The 13171-nt window shown below is 42.6% G+C and overlaps 1 protein-coding gene across 1 annotated transcript in view; it reads left to right on the plus strand.

The window, feature by feature from the left end:
- The window catches only part of LOC148042895 (cation channel sperm-associated auxiliary subunit gamma-like), a gene marked incomplete at its 5' end in the record, with an annotated part of 53198 nt that extends 40503 nt beyond the window's left edge, over nt 1–12695 (plus strand). Inside the window, 5 exons of the mRNA XM_087727713.1 lie at nt 493–591; nt 1616–1708; nt 2987–3086; nt 10574–10700; nt 12387–12695. Of these exons, the coding sequence (XP_087583839.1) occupies nt 493–591; nt 1616–1708; nt 2987–3086; nt 10574–10700; nt 12387–12535 (568 nt within the window). The remainder of the gene's footprint in view (nt 1–492; nt 592–1615; nt 1709–2986; nt 3087–10573; nt 10701–12386) is intronic.
- Nucleotides 12696–13171: the final 476 nt, after the last annotated feature.

Consider the following 13171-nt stretch of genomic DNA (forward strand, 5'->3'; position numbering starts at 1 on the left):
GGAAGCTGCAATTTGTTCATGTATCTTGTAAAACTCTTGGACATCGTGCCAAATGCCCCGATGACCATGGTTACATGCTTCATCCATAGCCATGTAGTTTCGATGGCCAGGTCACGATATTTCATTATTTTTTCTACTTCTTTTTTTTCGACTCTGGCATTATTATTATTAGCTGGGACTCAGGAGGCAGAGAATAGATGGGGGTGGGGCCAGCCAGAGGTGGTATTTGCCGGTTCTCCAAACTACTCAAAATTTCCACTACCGGTTCTCCAGAACCGCTCAGAACCTGCTGAATGCTACCTCTGACACAGCCCCAAACTGGGCACACAGGACTGTGTTCTGCTCCAGCTTCAGCTTCTGAATAATCTTCTAGGGTAGCCCCCTGTAGATCATGTGGCAGTCAGGAATGGAAGATCTGCTACAAAAAAAGTGGGGGGAAAGGGCTCTGGACTCCTGATGTGGACGGTCTTGATCTGTATTTGGCTTCTCTAGTAATTCGTCAGCTTTGATCTGGGCGAGAGCCGACGTAGAAGTGAATGATACCAATGAGGAAGGATTCCCGATTCTCTCTGAATCCAACTCTGGAATTGTGTAAGTTCTACTGTGAAAGATACGCTTGTCGGTTTGGGTTTGCAGATCCGCTTCTAGGCAGGCTCTTCGAATTCTATCCTCCAGTGAAAGAGGCTTGGATATAGTTTGGGGTAGACCAACAACCAAGAAGGAAACACTAGCAACAGCACGTAGACTTATATACCGCTTCACAGGGCTTTCCAGCCCTCTCTAAGTGGTTTACAGAGTCAGCCTCTTGCCCCCCCCAAACAATATAGGTCCTCATTTGACCCACCTCACAAGGATGGACGGCTGAGTCAACCTTGAGCGGGTCAGGATCGAACTGCTGGCAGTGGACAGAGTTAGTCTGCAATGCTGCAGTTTAACTACTGCACACCATGGAAGGGAGGGAGGGAGGAAGGGCTTTACAGCCCTCTCAGCTTAGAGTCAGCCTCTTGCCCCCAACAATCTGGGTCCTCGTCTGACCGACCTCGGAAGGATGGAAGACTGAGTCAACCTTGAATAACAATACCCCAATCAAGAAGCTACCAACTCAGACAAACAATCAAACTCTAAACAACAGCCTAATTAGAGAATCCCACCAACACTGACAGTGCAACCCACTGTTTATAAACAGAGCAAATCCCACTCCCTTCTAGCCCTGATAATATTCCCTAGTCGGGAAATGAAATGTCTGCAAGAAAACAACCAGCTTCTGCCAACCTAGCAGTTCAAAAGCACGTAAAAAATGAAAATAGAAAAATAGGAACCACCTTTGGTGGGAAGGTAACAGCATTTTGTGCCACTTCGGGGTTGAGTCATGCCGGCCACATGACCACGGAGACGTCTTTGGAGAGTGCTGGCTCTTCGGCTTTGAAACTGAGATGAGCATCGCCCCCTAGAGTCAGGGATGACTAGCACATATGTGCAAAGGGAACCTTTACCCTTTTTGGATTTTACACCATCCCAAACCAATCTTAAAAAAAAAACAGGATTCCACCCATAGATATGAAGCATCCCATTGTAGGATCTTGCCTGACACAAAATCTCTTTTTTCCCCCTTTAGGTGGATTTGTCAGAAAAACTCTCCGTGTTACGATATCGTCCCTCAAAGTTTGGCCACTCCCGATTATTTCTTTGTGATCAAAGTATCCAACAGGTACTTGGGATTTTGATGTTGAAACTGATTCCTCTGCCTGTAGTCGGGTGAAATCATGCCAGAATGCACAGGGAGAGCTTTTTCTAAGGGTGGATGTGTCTGTCTGCCTATCTGTGCATATGTGTGTAGTATGTTCTTATTAAATTACTAGCCTGCTGCAAGAGTGAAGCCCATGATCTGGAGACTGTTGGACTAAGACCTTGATTAATTATGTAGAACGGTGTTTCTCAACCTCCGTCATTTTAAGACGGGTGGTGTAGGAGAAGGAGTGGCAGAGGAGCCAGTTTAGAATCCCTACATAGTCACAGATAAACACAGCCCAACCTCCTTTGAATTCAGGTGACCCTTATCCACCCTGTTTCCCTGAAAATAAGACCTCTCCAGATAATAAGCCTGATCAGGCTTTTGAGCGCATGTGCTAAAATAAGCCCTCCCCCAAATATTGCAACACAGCAGCAGCCATGAGGTGACCACGCTCGCCACCACCTGCACCTGAAAAATAATAAGACCTCCCCAAAAATAAGGCCAAGCGCTTATTTCAGGGGTCAAAAGAAAATGAGGCTCTGTCTTATTTTCAGGGAAACATGGTGACTCTGAGCAGGTACTAAAGGTTAGTGGAGAAGATTTCTCTGCTTAGGCATGATTAGCAGTAAATCCCGTTTCCTTGGACCTTTACATGTGGATTCAGTCTTTCGCATCTGACAGGTGGACTTCAGCTCCCCGAAGCTGGGAGCTGAGGTCCAACTTCTTAAAGGCCGAGAAACACAGATGTAGAAACCTAGAAAATGAGAGCCTGCGATGGGATTTAATCACTGTGAGGCGAGGGAAAACTTTTTAAAAAGGACGGTGTCAGGGTTCCAAGTAATACCCCCATAGCAAACAAAATTCTTCCAAGAACAGTTTTATTGGATGTATCACATTGGCACAGACTGGTGAAAACCAACTCTGAATGTTCCCGCGGTTTTCACCTAATTAAAAGAAAGTTTTCTCTCTTCCCCAAACAATCAGTCACATGGTCCAATCAAGGTGGCCTCCAATTGGCTGGTAACTTCACTCCTCCTCTCTCCGAGCACCTGTGGGAATGGCCTTGGTTCCCAGGAGAAAGTATTTTGCTTTGGCTACAAACCCCGGCTATCTCTACTCCCCCCTCCCTATCCCTCAGCTCCAGTGTGGTAATACTGAAGCCTCAAAATGGCCTCGGTCCGGTCAGCTTCAGGTTGAGAGACGGACGCTTTGCTCCCGTGGCCCACCTCTCTCTGTTCTTGTCTGCTTCCACAGGGGGGTCGACCAAACCACCTACTGTGACTATGCCTTGGAGTTCATCGTTCACATCCACGGCCTGCGCCTCAGCCCCCACCGTGCCATGTACATAATGAAGGTAAGACAGCTGGGCTTTGACTAGGTGTCAGGATGCCAAGTAATAGACCCCTAGCTAGCAAAACTCCAAGGCGGGTAGATGCCTCAAAGAAATAGCTTTATTGGATATATCATATTGGCACGGATCTGGTGAAAACCGACTCTGAACGTTGCCGCGGTTTTCACCTACCATAATTTTCAGAGTATAAGACGCACCAAGATTTTGAAGAGGTAATTTTTTTAAAGAAACGTTTTTGCACTCTGCAGGCCTCCCAAACCCTCTGCATGCCTCATTTTTGTTTGTGAAAAACGGGGCATCCAGAGAGTTTGAGAGGCCTGCAAAGTGCTCCTTGGGCGGGAGGGGGGGGGGGGGACCGGAGGGCAAAAACAAGTAAAAAACGGCCCTAACCCTCTGCACGTCCTTTTTTGCAATATGGGCGGAGTTTTGAAAGGCCAAAAATGTTGTATTCAGTGTATAAGACGCACCCAGATTTTCATCCTCTTTTTTGGGGGGAAAGGTGCATCTTATACTCCAAAAAATATGATAATTAAAAGTTTTTCACTTTCTCAAAACAATCAGTCACATGGTCCAATTGGCTACAAAGCCCCAACTGTCTCAAATCCCCCCATCCCTCAGCTCCAGTGTGGCAGCACTGAAGCTCCAAGGTGGCTTCGGCCAGGTCAGCTTCAGGGTTGACACTAGGTTCAGGGGTTGCGTGAAGGGCAACCCTGTTGGGAAGCCTATTCCGCGTGTAAAAGGAAGGGAAAGAGCCAGTGAACTCAGCAGGGAGACTCTTGACAAGTGTCGTGTATCCTCAGCCCCAGAGGCTCCCCGGTGGTTCCCTTCTGGGATCGGGAGGCTAAGGGCTTTAACAACTTGAAGATGTGTGGACTTCAACTCCCAGAATTCCTATGCCGGCATTTCTTTTTTTATTATAAATATTTTTTATTTCTATTTTCATTTTCATAACACACACTCACATGTATACTATACATAGCCCGTATCATATAGTATTAAATAATAATTACATCAGTTCCTCTTGTCAACAATGCCCAGAAAATAGAAACCCATTATAGCTCTTCTGCTCTCCATACACCTCTTTCTTCTACCACCCTCCAACTTTCTATCTTCCCTCCATCATCCTTTCCTACTCTACTTCCCCTCCCTTTCTACTGCTCCCCTCTCTACAATCCACTCCTCCTTATCCTTCTCATCTTCCCCCCTTACCCTCTCTCCTATCCTTCTATTCCCACCTTTCTTCTCCCTTCTGTTTCCCACTCCTCCTCTCATTGGTGTATTTCCGCTACATGTCAATATGCTTAACATATCCTAGTTTTTTAAAAAAATAGTAATAATAATAGTAATGAAAATATAAGAAAAAACAGTATACATGTGGGGTCAAATTACATTAAAATCTAACACGTCTCGTCAAACCTGATATATATCCCTCCTCCCCACCCTCCCCCCCCCCACAACCTTCCCCTCCCCCCCCCCCCCGGCCTTCCCAGAACTCATACACAGTATAGATTTTTAACAAAAACAGTCTAAAATACATTGGAAAAAAGAATAAGAAATTGATTACATCTTTACATTGAACTTAGCTCCTCCTTGCTAAACTAACTTTAAACAATTTAAATCATTCCTGATCTTAAGCATAGGCTATCTGGAATTTCTTAGTCCTGTATTTATTTTGTATATAATCAATCCATTTTTTCCAGTCTCGTTTATATCTCTCATTTGAGTGGTCCTTAAGATATGCAGATATTTTAGCCATCTCGGCTAAATTTGTGACTTTCAATGTCCATTCTTGAATTGTAGGAAACTCTTCCTTCTTCCAGTATTGCGCCACCAACAATCTTGCTGCAGTTATTAAGTGCAAAATCAAGTTAATCTCTACCGCTGTACAGTCAGTAATTATACCTAACAAAAATAACTGAGGAGTAAACTTTATCCTTTTTTAAAGAACATTTTGCATAATCCACCATATTTTTATCCAAAATACCTTAACCTTTTGGCAAGTCCACCATATATGGAAATATGTAGCATCGAGAGAACCACATCTCCAGCATTTGGGTTGTAAATTCGGATACATAGAAGCCAACTTTTTAGGATCTAAATGCCATCTATAGAACATCTTGTAAAAATTTTCTCTCAGGTTTTGGGCTTGTGTAAATTTTACATTTCTTACCCAGATTCTTTCCCATGTATCCAACATTATTGGTTCTTCAATATTTTGAGCCCACTTTATCATACAATCTTTAACTAGTTCTGTTTCTGAATCCATCTGTACTAATACGTTGTATATCCTCTTTATATGCATTAAACTTTGATCTCTTATTTGTTTAAATAAATTATCCTTGACTTGCATGAAACCAATTTTTTGATCTGTTTTCCACCTGGCCTGTAGCTGTCCATACTGGAACCATGTTTGAATTACCTTTTCCTCTTTTAATACATCTAAGGATTTTAGTTGTAATACACCCCTTTCTAGGGTAAGAAGCTGTCTGTAAGTAATTATATCCTGTTTTTGTGCTATATTCATATTTTCTATTGCGTGTCTAGGAATTGCCCACATGGGTATCTTGTCATTTAGTTTGTATTGATATTTTTTCCAAACCCGCAGTAAAGCATTTCTTGAAATATGACTTTTAAAGTTTTTGTCCACTTTTTTGTTGTATAACAGGTAAGCATGCCAGCCATATACCAAATCATACCCCTTGATATTAAGCATCCTATCATTAGTTAAGTCAATCCAATCACTAATTACAGATAATGCTACTGCTTCATAATATAATTTTAGGTTGGGTAATTTCAAACCTCCCCTCTCACGCACATCTTGCATTATTTTTAGCTTTACTCTCGGCTTCTTTCCTGCCCATACAAATTTATTAATACCCTTCTGCCATTCTAGCAGGTTCGCATCTTTTTTAAGTATAGGTAGCATTTGGAAAAGAAATAAAAATTTAGGTAAAATATTCATTTTCACTGCTGCTATTCTTCCCAACAAAGATAACTGCAACTTGTTCCATTTTTTCATCTCTGTTTGTATGCTATGCAAAAGTGGTTGATAATTATACTTATATAATTTCCCATTTGAGGTTGAAATATTAACTCCCAAGTATTTGACCTTCTTAACTGTTTCACATCCTATCATTCCTTCCTTTTGTTTAGTATTCATTTTTATAGCTAGTATTTTTGTTTTCCCTAGATTTATTTTAAAACACTTGACCATATTGGTTAATCGTATTCATTAAAATTATACTAGATTCCTGCGGTTGGTCTAATATTATAACCAAGTCATCCGCAAAAGCACGCACTCTATATTCTTGCTGCCTAATCTTAATTCCCTTTGGACCCTCCAAGCCCCGTATTTTGTTCAGCAGTATTTCCAAAGTTATAATAAACAGTAATGGAGACAAGGGACAACCCTGTCTTGTACCTTTCCCAATTTGAAAAGAGTCTGTTAAACTTCCAGTGACTATAATTTGAGCCGTTTGCTGTTGATATATTGCTTTGATTGATTGTAAGAAACTTTCTCCTATTTGCATTTTTTGCAGTGTTTTCAACAGGAATTGCCAGTTAACTCGATCAAAGGCTTTCTCAGCATCCAGAAATATGAACGTGGCAGGAATTTGATTGTTCTTTCCCAAGTATTCTAGTGCATTAACAATTAATCTTACGTTACTTCTCATTTGTCTCCCTTGAATAAAACCTGTTCGGTCACTGTGAATCAATTGTTGAAGAACCAACATTAACCTATTTGCTAGTATTTTAGTAAATATTTCATAATCTACATTAAGTAATGAGATAGGTCTATAGTTTTTTGGTTGAGTAATATCTTGGTCTTCTTTAGGTATCAGGGATATAAAAGCTGTCTTCCAAGATGGGGGCACCTTACCTTCCGTTTGAATCTTATTAAATAATTCCTTAAGAGGTTCTACCATTTCTAATTGTAGATTTTTATAGTAACCCGCTGTCAAGCCATCTGTACCAGGTGCCTTCCCTGCTTTTAACTGCTTAATTACCTGCAGAATTTTCCCCGAAGTTATTGGTTGATTCAATTTTTGCCTTTGCTCTTCTTTAACTATGGTTATTTTTTCTTTGTCCAAGTATCTCGCTATGTCTAGGCCGTTAATTTTGTCACCCTTATACAGCTCTGTAAAAAATTCCCGGAAGACCTTTTGAATCTCACCCTGCTGGAACACTTCCTTCCCTCTATAGAGCAATTTAGTTATATTTCGAGAATTTTGTTTTTTCCTAATCTGATATGCTAACCATCTGCCAGATTTATTTGCATTACAAAAAGTATTATGTTTTGCGTATAACAAACTAGTAGTTACCTGGTCTGAGATCAACATGTTAAATTGGTCCTTTAATATGGTAATTGCTTCTTTAATCTTTATATCTCCTGGTTTTAAAGTTAACTCTTGCTCTTTCTTCCTGATTTCATCTTCCATTTCTGTTCGTTTTACCACTTGTTTATGTCTATGTAATCTATTTATATTTATCAAAACTCCTCTCATATACGCTTTACTTGCATCCCATACAATTTCCATAGGTGTGCCCTTATTCATATTAAAAACAAAGTATTCTGTTAGCAATTTTTTACATTCATTAATGTATTTTTCATATCTGAATAAATTTTCATTCAATTTCCATGACCTTCTTGCTTGTGTCACCCCTCCAACTCCATCCAAACTGGATTGTGATCTGATAAAACTCTAGCTGAGATCTTTGTCTTCTTCACCCTGGAAAGCAAGTCATTAGTAATTAATATAAAATCGATCCTAGAAAAGGATTGATGTCTATCAGAGAAAAAGGTAAAGTCATGTTCTTCTGCATTTCTTTCTCACCAAATATCTCTCAATTCGAAGTCATCCATCATATCGAAAAAGGACTTAGGTAGTTTTGCTCGCATTTGAGTATTTGGGCGGGAAACCTTCTTATCTTTCTTAGTGTCCATAACACCGTTCCAGTCACCCAGTAGTATGCAAGACCTATAATCCCACTGTACCAATTTGGCATGAAGTTTTCTATAAAATCCATCTTGTTGTTGATTGGGATCATATATTCCCAGTATCAATGTCCTTTTCCCTTCTAATACCAGATCTATTGCAATATATTTTCCGTGGGGATCTGCTTCGATTAATTCAGCTTTCATGTCTTTTCTTAAGTACATAACGATACCATTTTTCTTCTCCATAGCAGAAGCTATAAAGTGTTGACCAAATCTTGTATTAATCAAATATTTTTGATCAGTTGATCTAATATGAGTTTCTTGCAAGCAAATTATATCATTCTTGAACTGTTTAAGATAGTGGAATATTTTCTTTCTCTTCTGTGGAGAGTTCAATCCGTTGACGTTCCATGTTAGAAGCTTAGTTGTCATCTTTGGTTCCCTGAAGCTTTTTTAGAGCCACCTGGATATCCTGGAGTTTAACCTTTGGCCTGGCTCCTCCCACTGCTTCTAAGCTGGTAAATGTAAGATCTTGACCGATGGCAGGTGATTGTTGCTTTTTTAGTTGTTGATCCATTCGTCTGGTAATCACACGGTTTGGTCTTTGTTTCATGGCTCCTTGTGCTTCTAAGAGAGAAAGATGATCCATCCTTGTGGATAATTGTGTAGTTTGCTGTCTATCTTGTCCTTCTTGTTCTCTTTCACTGGGTCCAGATGGTGCGGAATGTCCAGCCTTCAAAATATTATGGTAAAAATCTCGAGCTTTCCATACTGAATTGAGACGATATCTTTGCCCCTCAAAAGTGAGTGCTAGGCCAAATGGTGCATCCCATCTGAACTGTAGCTGACGATTTCTAAACTCTTCAACTAAAAAGGCATAGTCTTTCCTGAATCTTAGCATTTCAGGTGGTATCTCTTTCAGAACAGTCAATTCCTGACCCCCAATTTGAAGCTTGGTTTTATAAGACTCTTGCAATATCATATTCCTCATGTCTCTTCTAGTAAAATATATCACAATGTCCCGTGGAAGCTGCTTCTGCTTCGCCAGCCAAGAATTAGCGCGGTAAACGTTATCAATTTGCCAATCAGAGTTACCCCCTGGTCTTCCCATCAGGCTATCAAAAGCTTCTGAAAGAATCTGTTTCAAGTTTTCCTGCTTGTTTTCACGCAAACCCCTTACTCTTAGTGCAAGTTCCATTTGTCTATACTGTATCATAATAGTTTCTTTTTCAGCATTTTCAACTTTTTGTTGCACCACCCCTGTTTTCGATACCAAATTAATGTTGGCGTCATTAAGATCATCTGTCTTCAATTCCGGAAACATGTTCTGTCAACAAACTAACAATTCCCAGCATATCATCTCTAATCTTTTGAACCCGGGTCTCAAGTTTATCAGACAGATCCTTATGCGCAACGGATATCTCTTCTTTGAGCCCTTCTTTGAGTTTTGTTTCCATCGTAATTGCCTGAGTTTTAAAAGCCTCAACCAGCTCCTTCAGAAAAAATTCTTTCGGTAATGGCTCACCTATAGGGGGAGTAGGAAGCAGTGACTGCAGTTTTGTGCCAGGTGCGGGCGAGGTGCCAGAGCTTTTAGGAGCCGGGGGGGGGGATCTTTTGAGTAGGGTTTTACTTAGAAGCCATTCCAAATTTCTTCTTCAACCAATTAATAAAACTCTGCTGGCCAATTATACAGCAGTAAAGTAAAGTGATAAATCACTCCTTTCCTTTGAAGTTTTAAAACTCCGTAGAAATTCAAAACATAAACAGTGTTACGAAGCATTTTAACTGTCTCTTTAGTGGTTAAGTTATCGGAAGGAGTTCTTGTAAAAATGAAGCTAAGATTTAATACAAACAATTAAAGGTTCACGTGTACCGATCCTGCTCGCCTTGGACTCAGTAAGTCAAATTTTGTTCTGAAGAAGAGTTTGCTTCGCACTGCAAATCGCAGCTGGAATTCCCGGCACGAAGACAATTCTGCCCTCAGCTGGCCTTCACCCCCTCCCAGAAACAAACTGCGAGGGTCGGATGGCACTTTGCTCAGCAGAACGGCTCACCTTATCTTCTTGCCCGAAGAAAAAGGTAAACAAACTGTCAGACGTCTGATGGATTGGTCATCCGACAGATAACGCGACCAGGGATTCGGGAGCTGTAATGAGCAGCTCCCATCAGCAAGCCCCTCCCAGCCCCTATGCCAGCATTTCTGACTAGGGGGATTCTGGGAGTTGAAGTCCAGACATCTTCAAGTTGCCAAGTTTGAGAAGCATTGTCTTAGGGCCTTAGACCATCTTCAGAATGACAACGCTCCTGTTGAGGCCAGTTGGCAGAGCTAGGTTTTCAGGCCCTTTCAGAAGACCGAAAGGGCCTGTCCGGATCTCACCTGGGTGTGTGTGTGTGTGTGTGAAATTATTCTCCCCACCCTAACTAAAACGAAGGCTGAGCATTCCTGGGCCAGCAGGATAAGAAGACAATGACAACGGGGAATGGGTGGGTGGGGTTCTCAGCTGAGGAATTCACGGCCCACCCTTCGCCCTCTCCTCTTTCCTTCTCTCAGATTTCATTTGCTGTTATCATTGGACTGGTCATTCTGTATATCTTCGTTGACACAGTGGCCCCTTGGGTTAAACGATTCTGCAACAGGACGTTAAAGAAGATGGAGGAAGCTATAGCATTTCGGGCTGGTGAGTTTCCAACCAGTGGCCTCTTGGACTGTTTTCTTGACATTTCAACCAAACCTACGGGCAAACTAAAAAGTGACTTTGAGCTTGAAGCCCACTGAGCAGGGGTGAAATTCAGCCAGTTCTGAAATTTTGAGTTGTTTGGAGAACCAGCAAATCCCACCTCTGACTGGCCCCAGGAGTGGAGAGGGAATGGAGATTTTGCAGCATCCTTCCCCTGCCACGCCCACCAAGCCACGCCCACAGAACCACTAGTAAAAAAAAATTGAATTTCATCGCTGAGGCTCCTTAAGGCAGATTTGCCCAGCCAGGGACCTTTGAGAAGGTGGGACCTTTGTCGCCAGAGTCATCTCTGCTTTCTTGGACCTCCTGGCATCTTGCTCAGGGACTCCTAGTGGGCTGCATTTTTCGTGCCCGGGGTACAAGAAGTAAAAATTGCATCTGCTTCTTGCCACATCAGTCTGCTTAGTCGAGGGGTGTCAAACTCAATTTCATTGAGGGCTGCATCAGGGCTGTGGTTAACCTCGGGGAGTGGGGGACAGGTGGGCGCGCTTGACTGGGTGGGTGTGGCCATATTGACGCCACTCCCCAAACTGCTGGCACGTTTCCTCCTCGCATTGGGTAGACTGGACTGAAGCGATGTGTGCCAGCCCCTTACATTTTCCAGGACATCCCCACGGGCCAGATCCAAGCACATCGCAGGCTTGAGTTTGACACCTCTGGCTTAATCTATTCCTGCTGAAGTCTGCAGGATCTCGCCGAGGTTGTGTCTCACCTGCTCTTCTGCCCTGCCATCCTAGAGTTGGGATTTAGGATATTCCGTTACTTCAATCAGGTGCCTTTTCTGCATGAGTTATCGGAGAGGTTTCTAGCAAGAGCAATATCCCTTAGACTTACATACCGCTTCACAGGGCTTTGCAGCCCTCTCTAAGCGGTTTACAGAGTCAACATATTGCCCCCAACAATCTGGGTCCTCATTTGACCCACCTCGGAAGGATGGAAGGCGGAGTCAACCTTGAGCTGGTCAGAATCAAACTGCTGGCAGTCGGCAGTTAGCCTGCAATACTGCATCCTAACCACTGCGCCACCACGACTCTGCCCTGTATGGTCAGACAGAATGGGCACACACGGCTCCTCCTGACTAAAACAATAGCATCTTTGGGGACCCCGCAAAGGTGTCTTTTCTGTTGCAACACCTAGAACAGCCTAAGGCAGGCCTGGAACTCACTGTTTCCTGGTGATTGGCCCAAAGTCACCCAGTCTCCTTTCATGCCTAAGGAGGAACTAGAACTCACCATGGTGATTGGTCCAAAATCATCCAGCTGGCTCTCATGCTTAAGGTTGGACTAGAACTCACTGTTTCCTGGTGATTGACCCAAAGTCACCCAGCCGGCTTTCATCCCTTCAGTGGGACTAGAACTCAACTTCTCTCTTTTCGCCCAGGGCCTAAACAACTGGACCAAACTGGTTCATAGGATTTTATCTGTTAATGCAATACGATTATAGTATAGTATAATCTTTATTGTCATTGTACTTAAATACAACGAAATGATCATCCTTTGGAGGTATATTCTTCTCATTTTTTTAATCTGACTCTTTTACATGTTCTAATTATGGGGACTTGGAGCCGGCTCCTCCTGGCGAATCCTTAACTCTCCTGTCCTTTCTCTTGTGTCTTTTTCTTACCAGAATCCAGCCTCACCTTCTCTTCTTCCTTCAGCAGTCAAGGATCTCTTCGGCACCTGCCTTCTGACATCAGTTCTGGGGACCCCGCCAATGCCTCATCTACCACTCAGGCCCACTCCAGAAGATTTGCACCCCATCATGAGGCACAATAGAGCAGCCGTGACCTGCCAGATTCATCGGGCACTGTGGTTTTCCGGTGCCTGGATGTGTGCCATCTTTTGTCTGTGGTAATGGTCCGAGAAAGATCTTTTTTCTTAAGATGGAGGGTATCAGCAATGGGGAAGACACTTTAAGCACCAGCTGTCTGCTTTTGGGAACAGGGTTGCGCTGTTAGGCTAGTCTTGCAAAAGGCTCAAAAGTCACCCTAACGCTAACCTATGAATTGGTTTGGGGTATTTTGTTGCTGTTATACTACTGATTTTCCACCCTCTCCTTTTTTTCTAAAAATTGTATTTCTTTAACCCCTGATCCTCTCTCAGCTGCTGCAGTTCTGTGTCTCGATGCAGGGAACGGCTACAGGGAAAAATTAAACAAGGAGGTAACCACTAAAATAAATGTGGGTGATAAGAGGAAATGGGAATCCTTACAGGCAGCGGGTGACAAGTTTCTGATTTTTCTGTTCATAGTTCCTGACTTGGTTTTGTTTGAATAAATATTTGGGTCCTATTTGTTGTCATCTGGATGCTTTCTTCTTCATTTGGGCATTTTGGGCAATGCCAATCAAGTGGGAGGGGGTGGGGAGGAACCGGGAGCTTCTGAAAATAGATGCAGGCGAGCAACTGGAAGTT

This window comes from Thamnophis sirtalis, unplaced genomic scaffold (genome assembly GCF_051295495.1).
Source record: "Thamnophis sirtalis isolate CommonGarterSnake01/CBP01778 unplaced genomic scaffold, rThaSir2_p1.2 scaffold_13, whole genome shotgun sequence".
Lineage (NCBI taxonomy): Eukaryota > Metazoa > Chordata > Lepidosauria > Squamata > Natricidae > Thamnophis > Thamnophis sirtalis.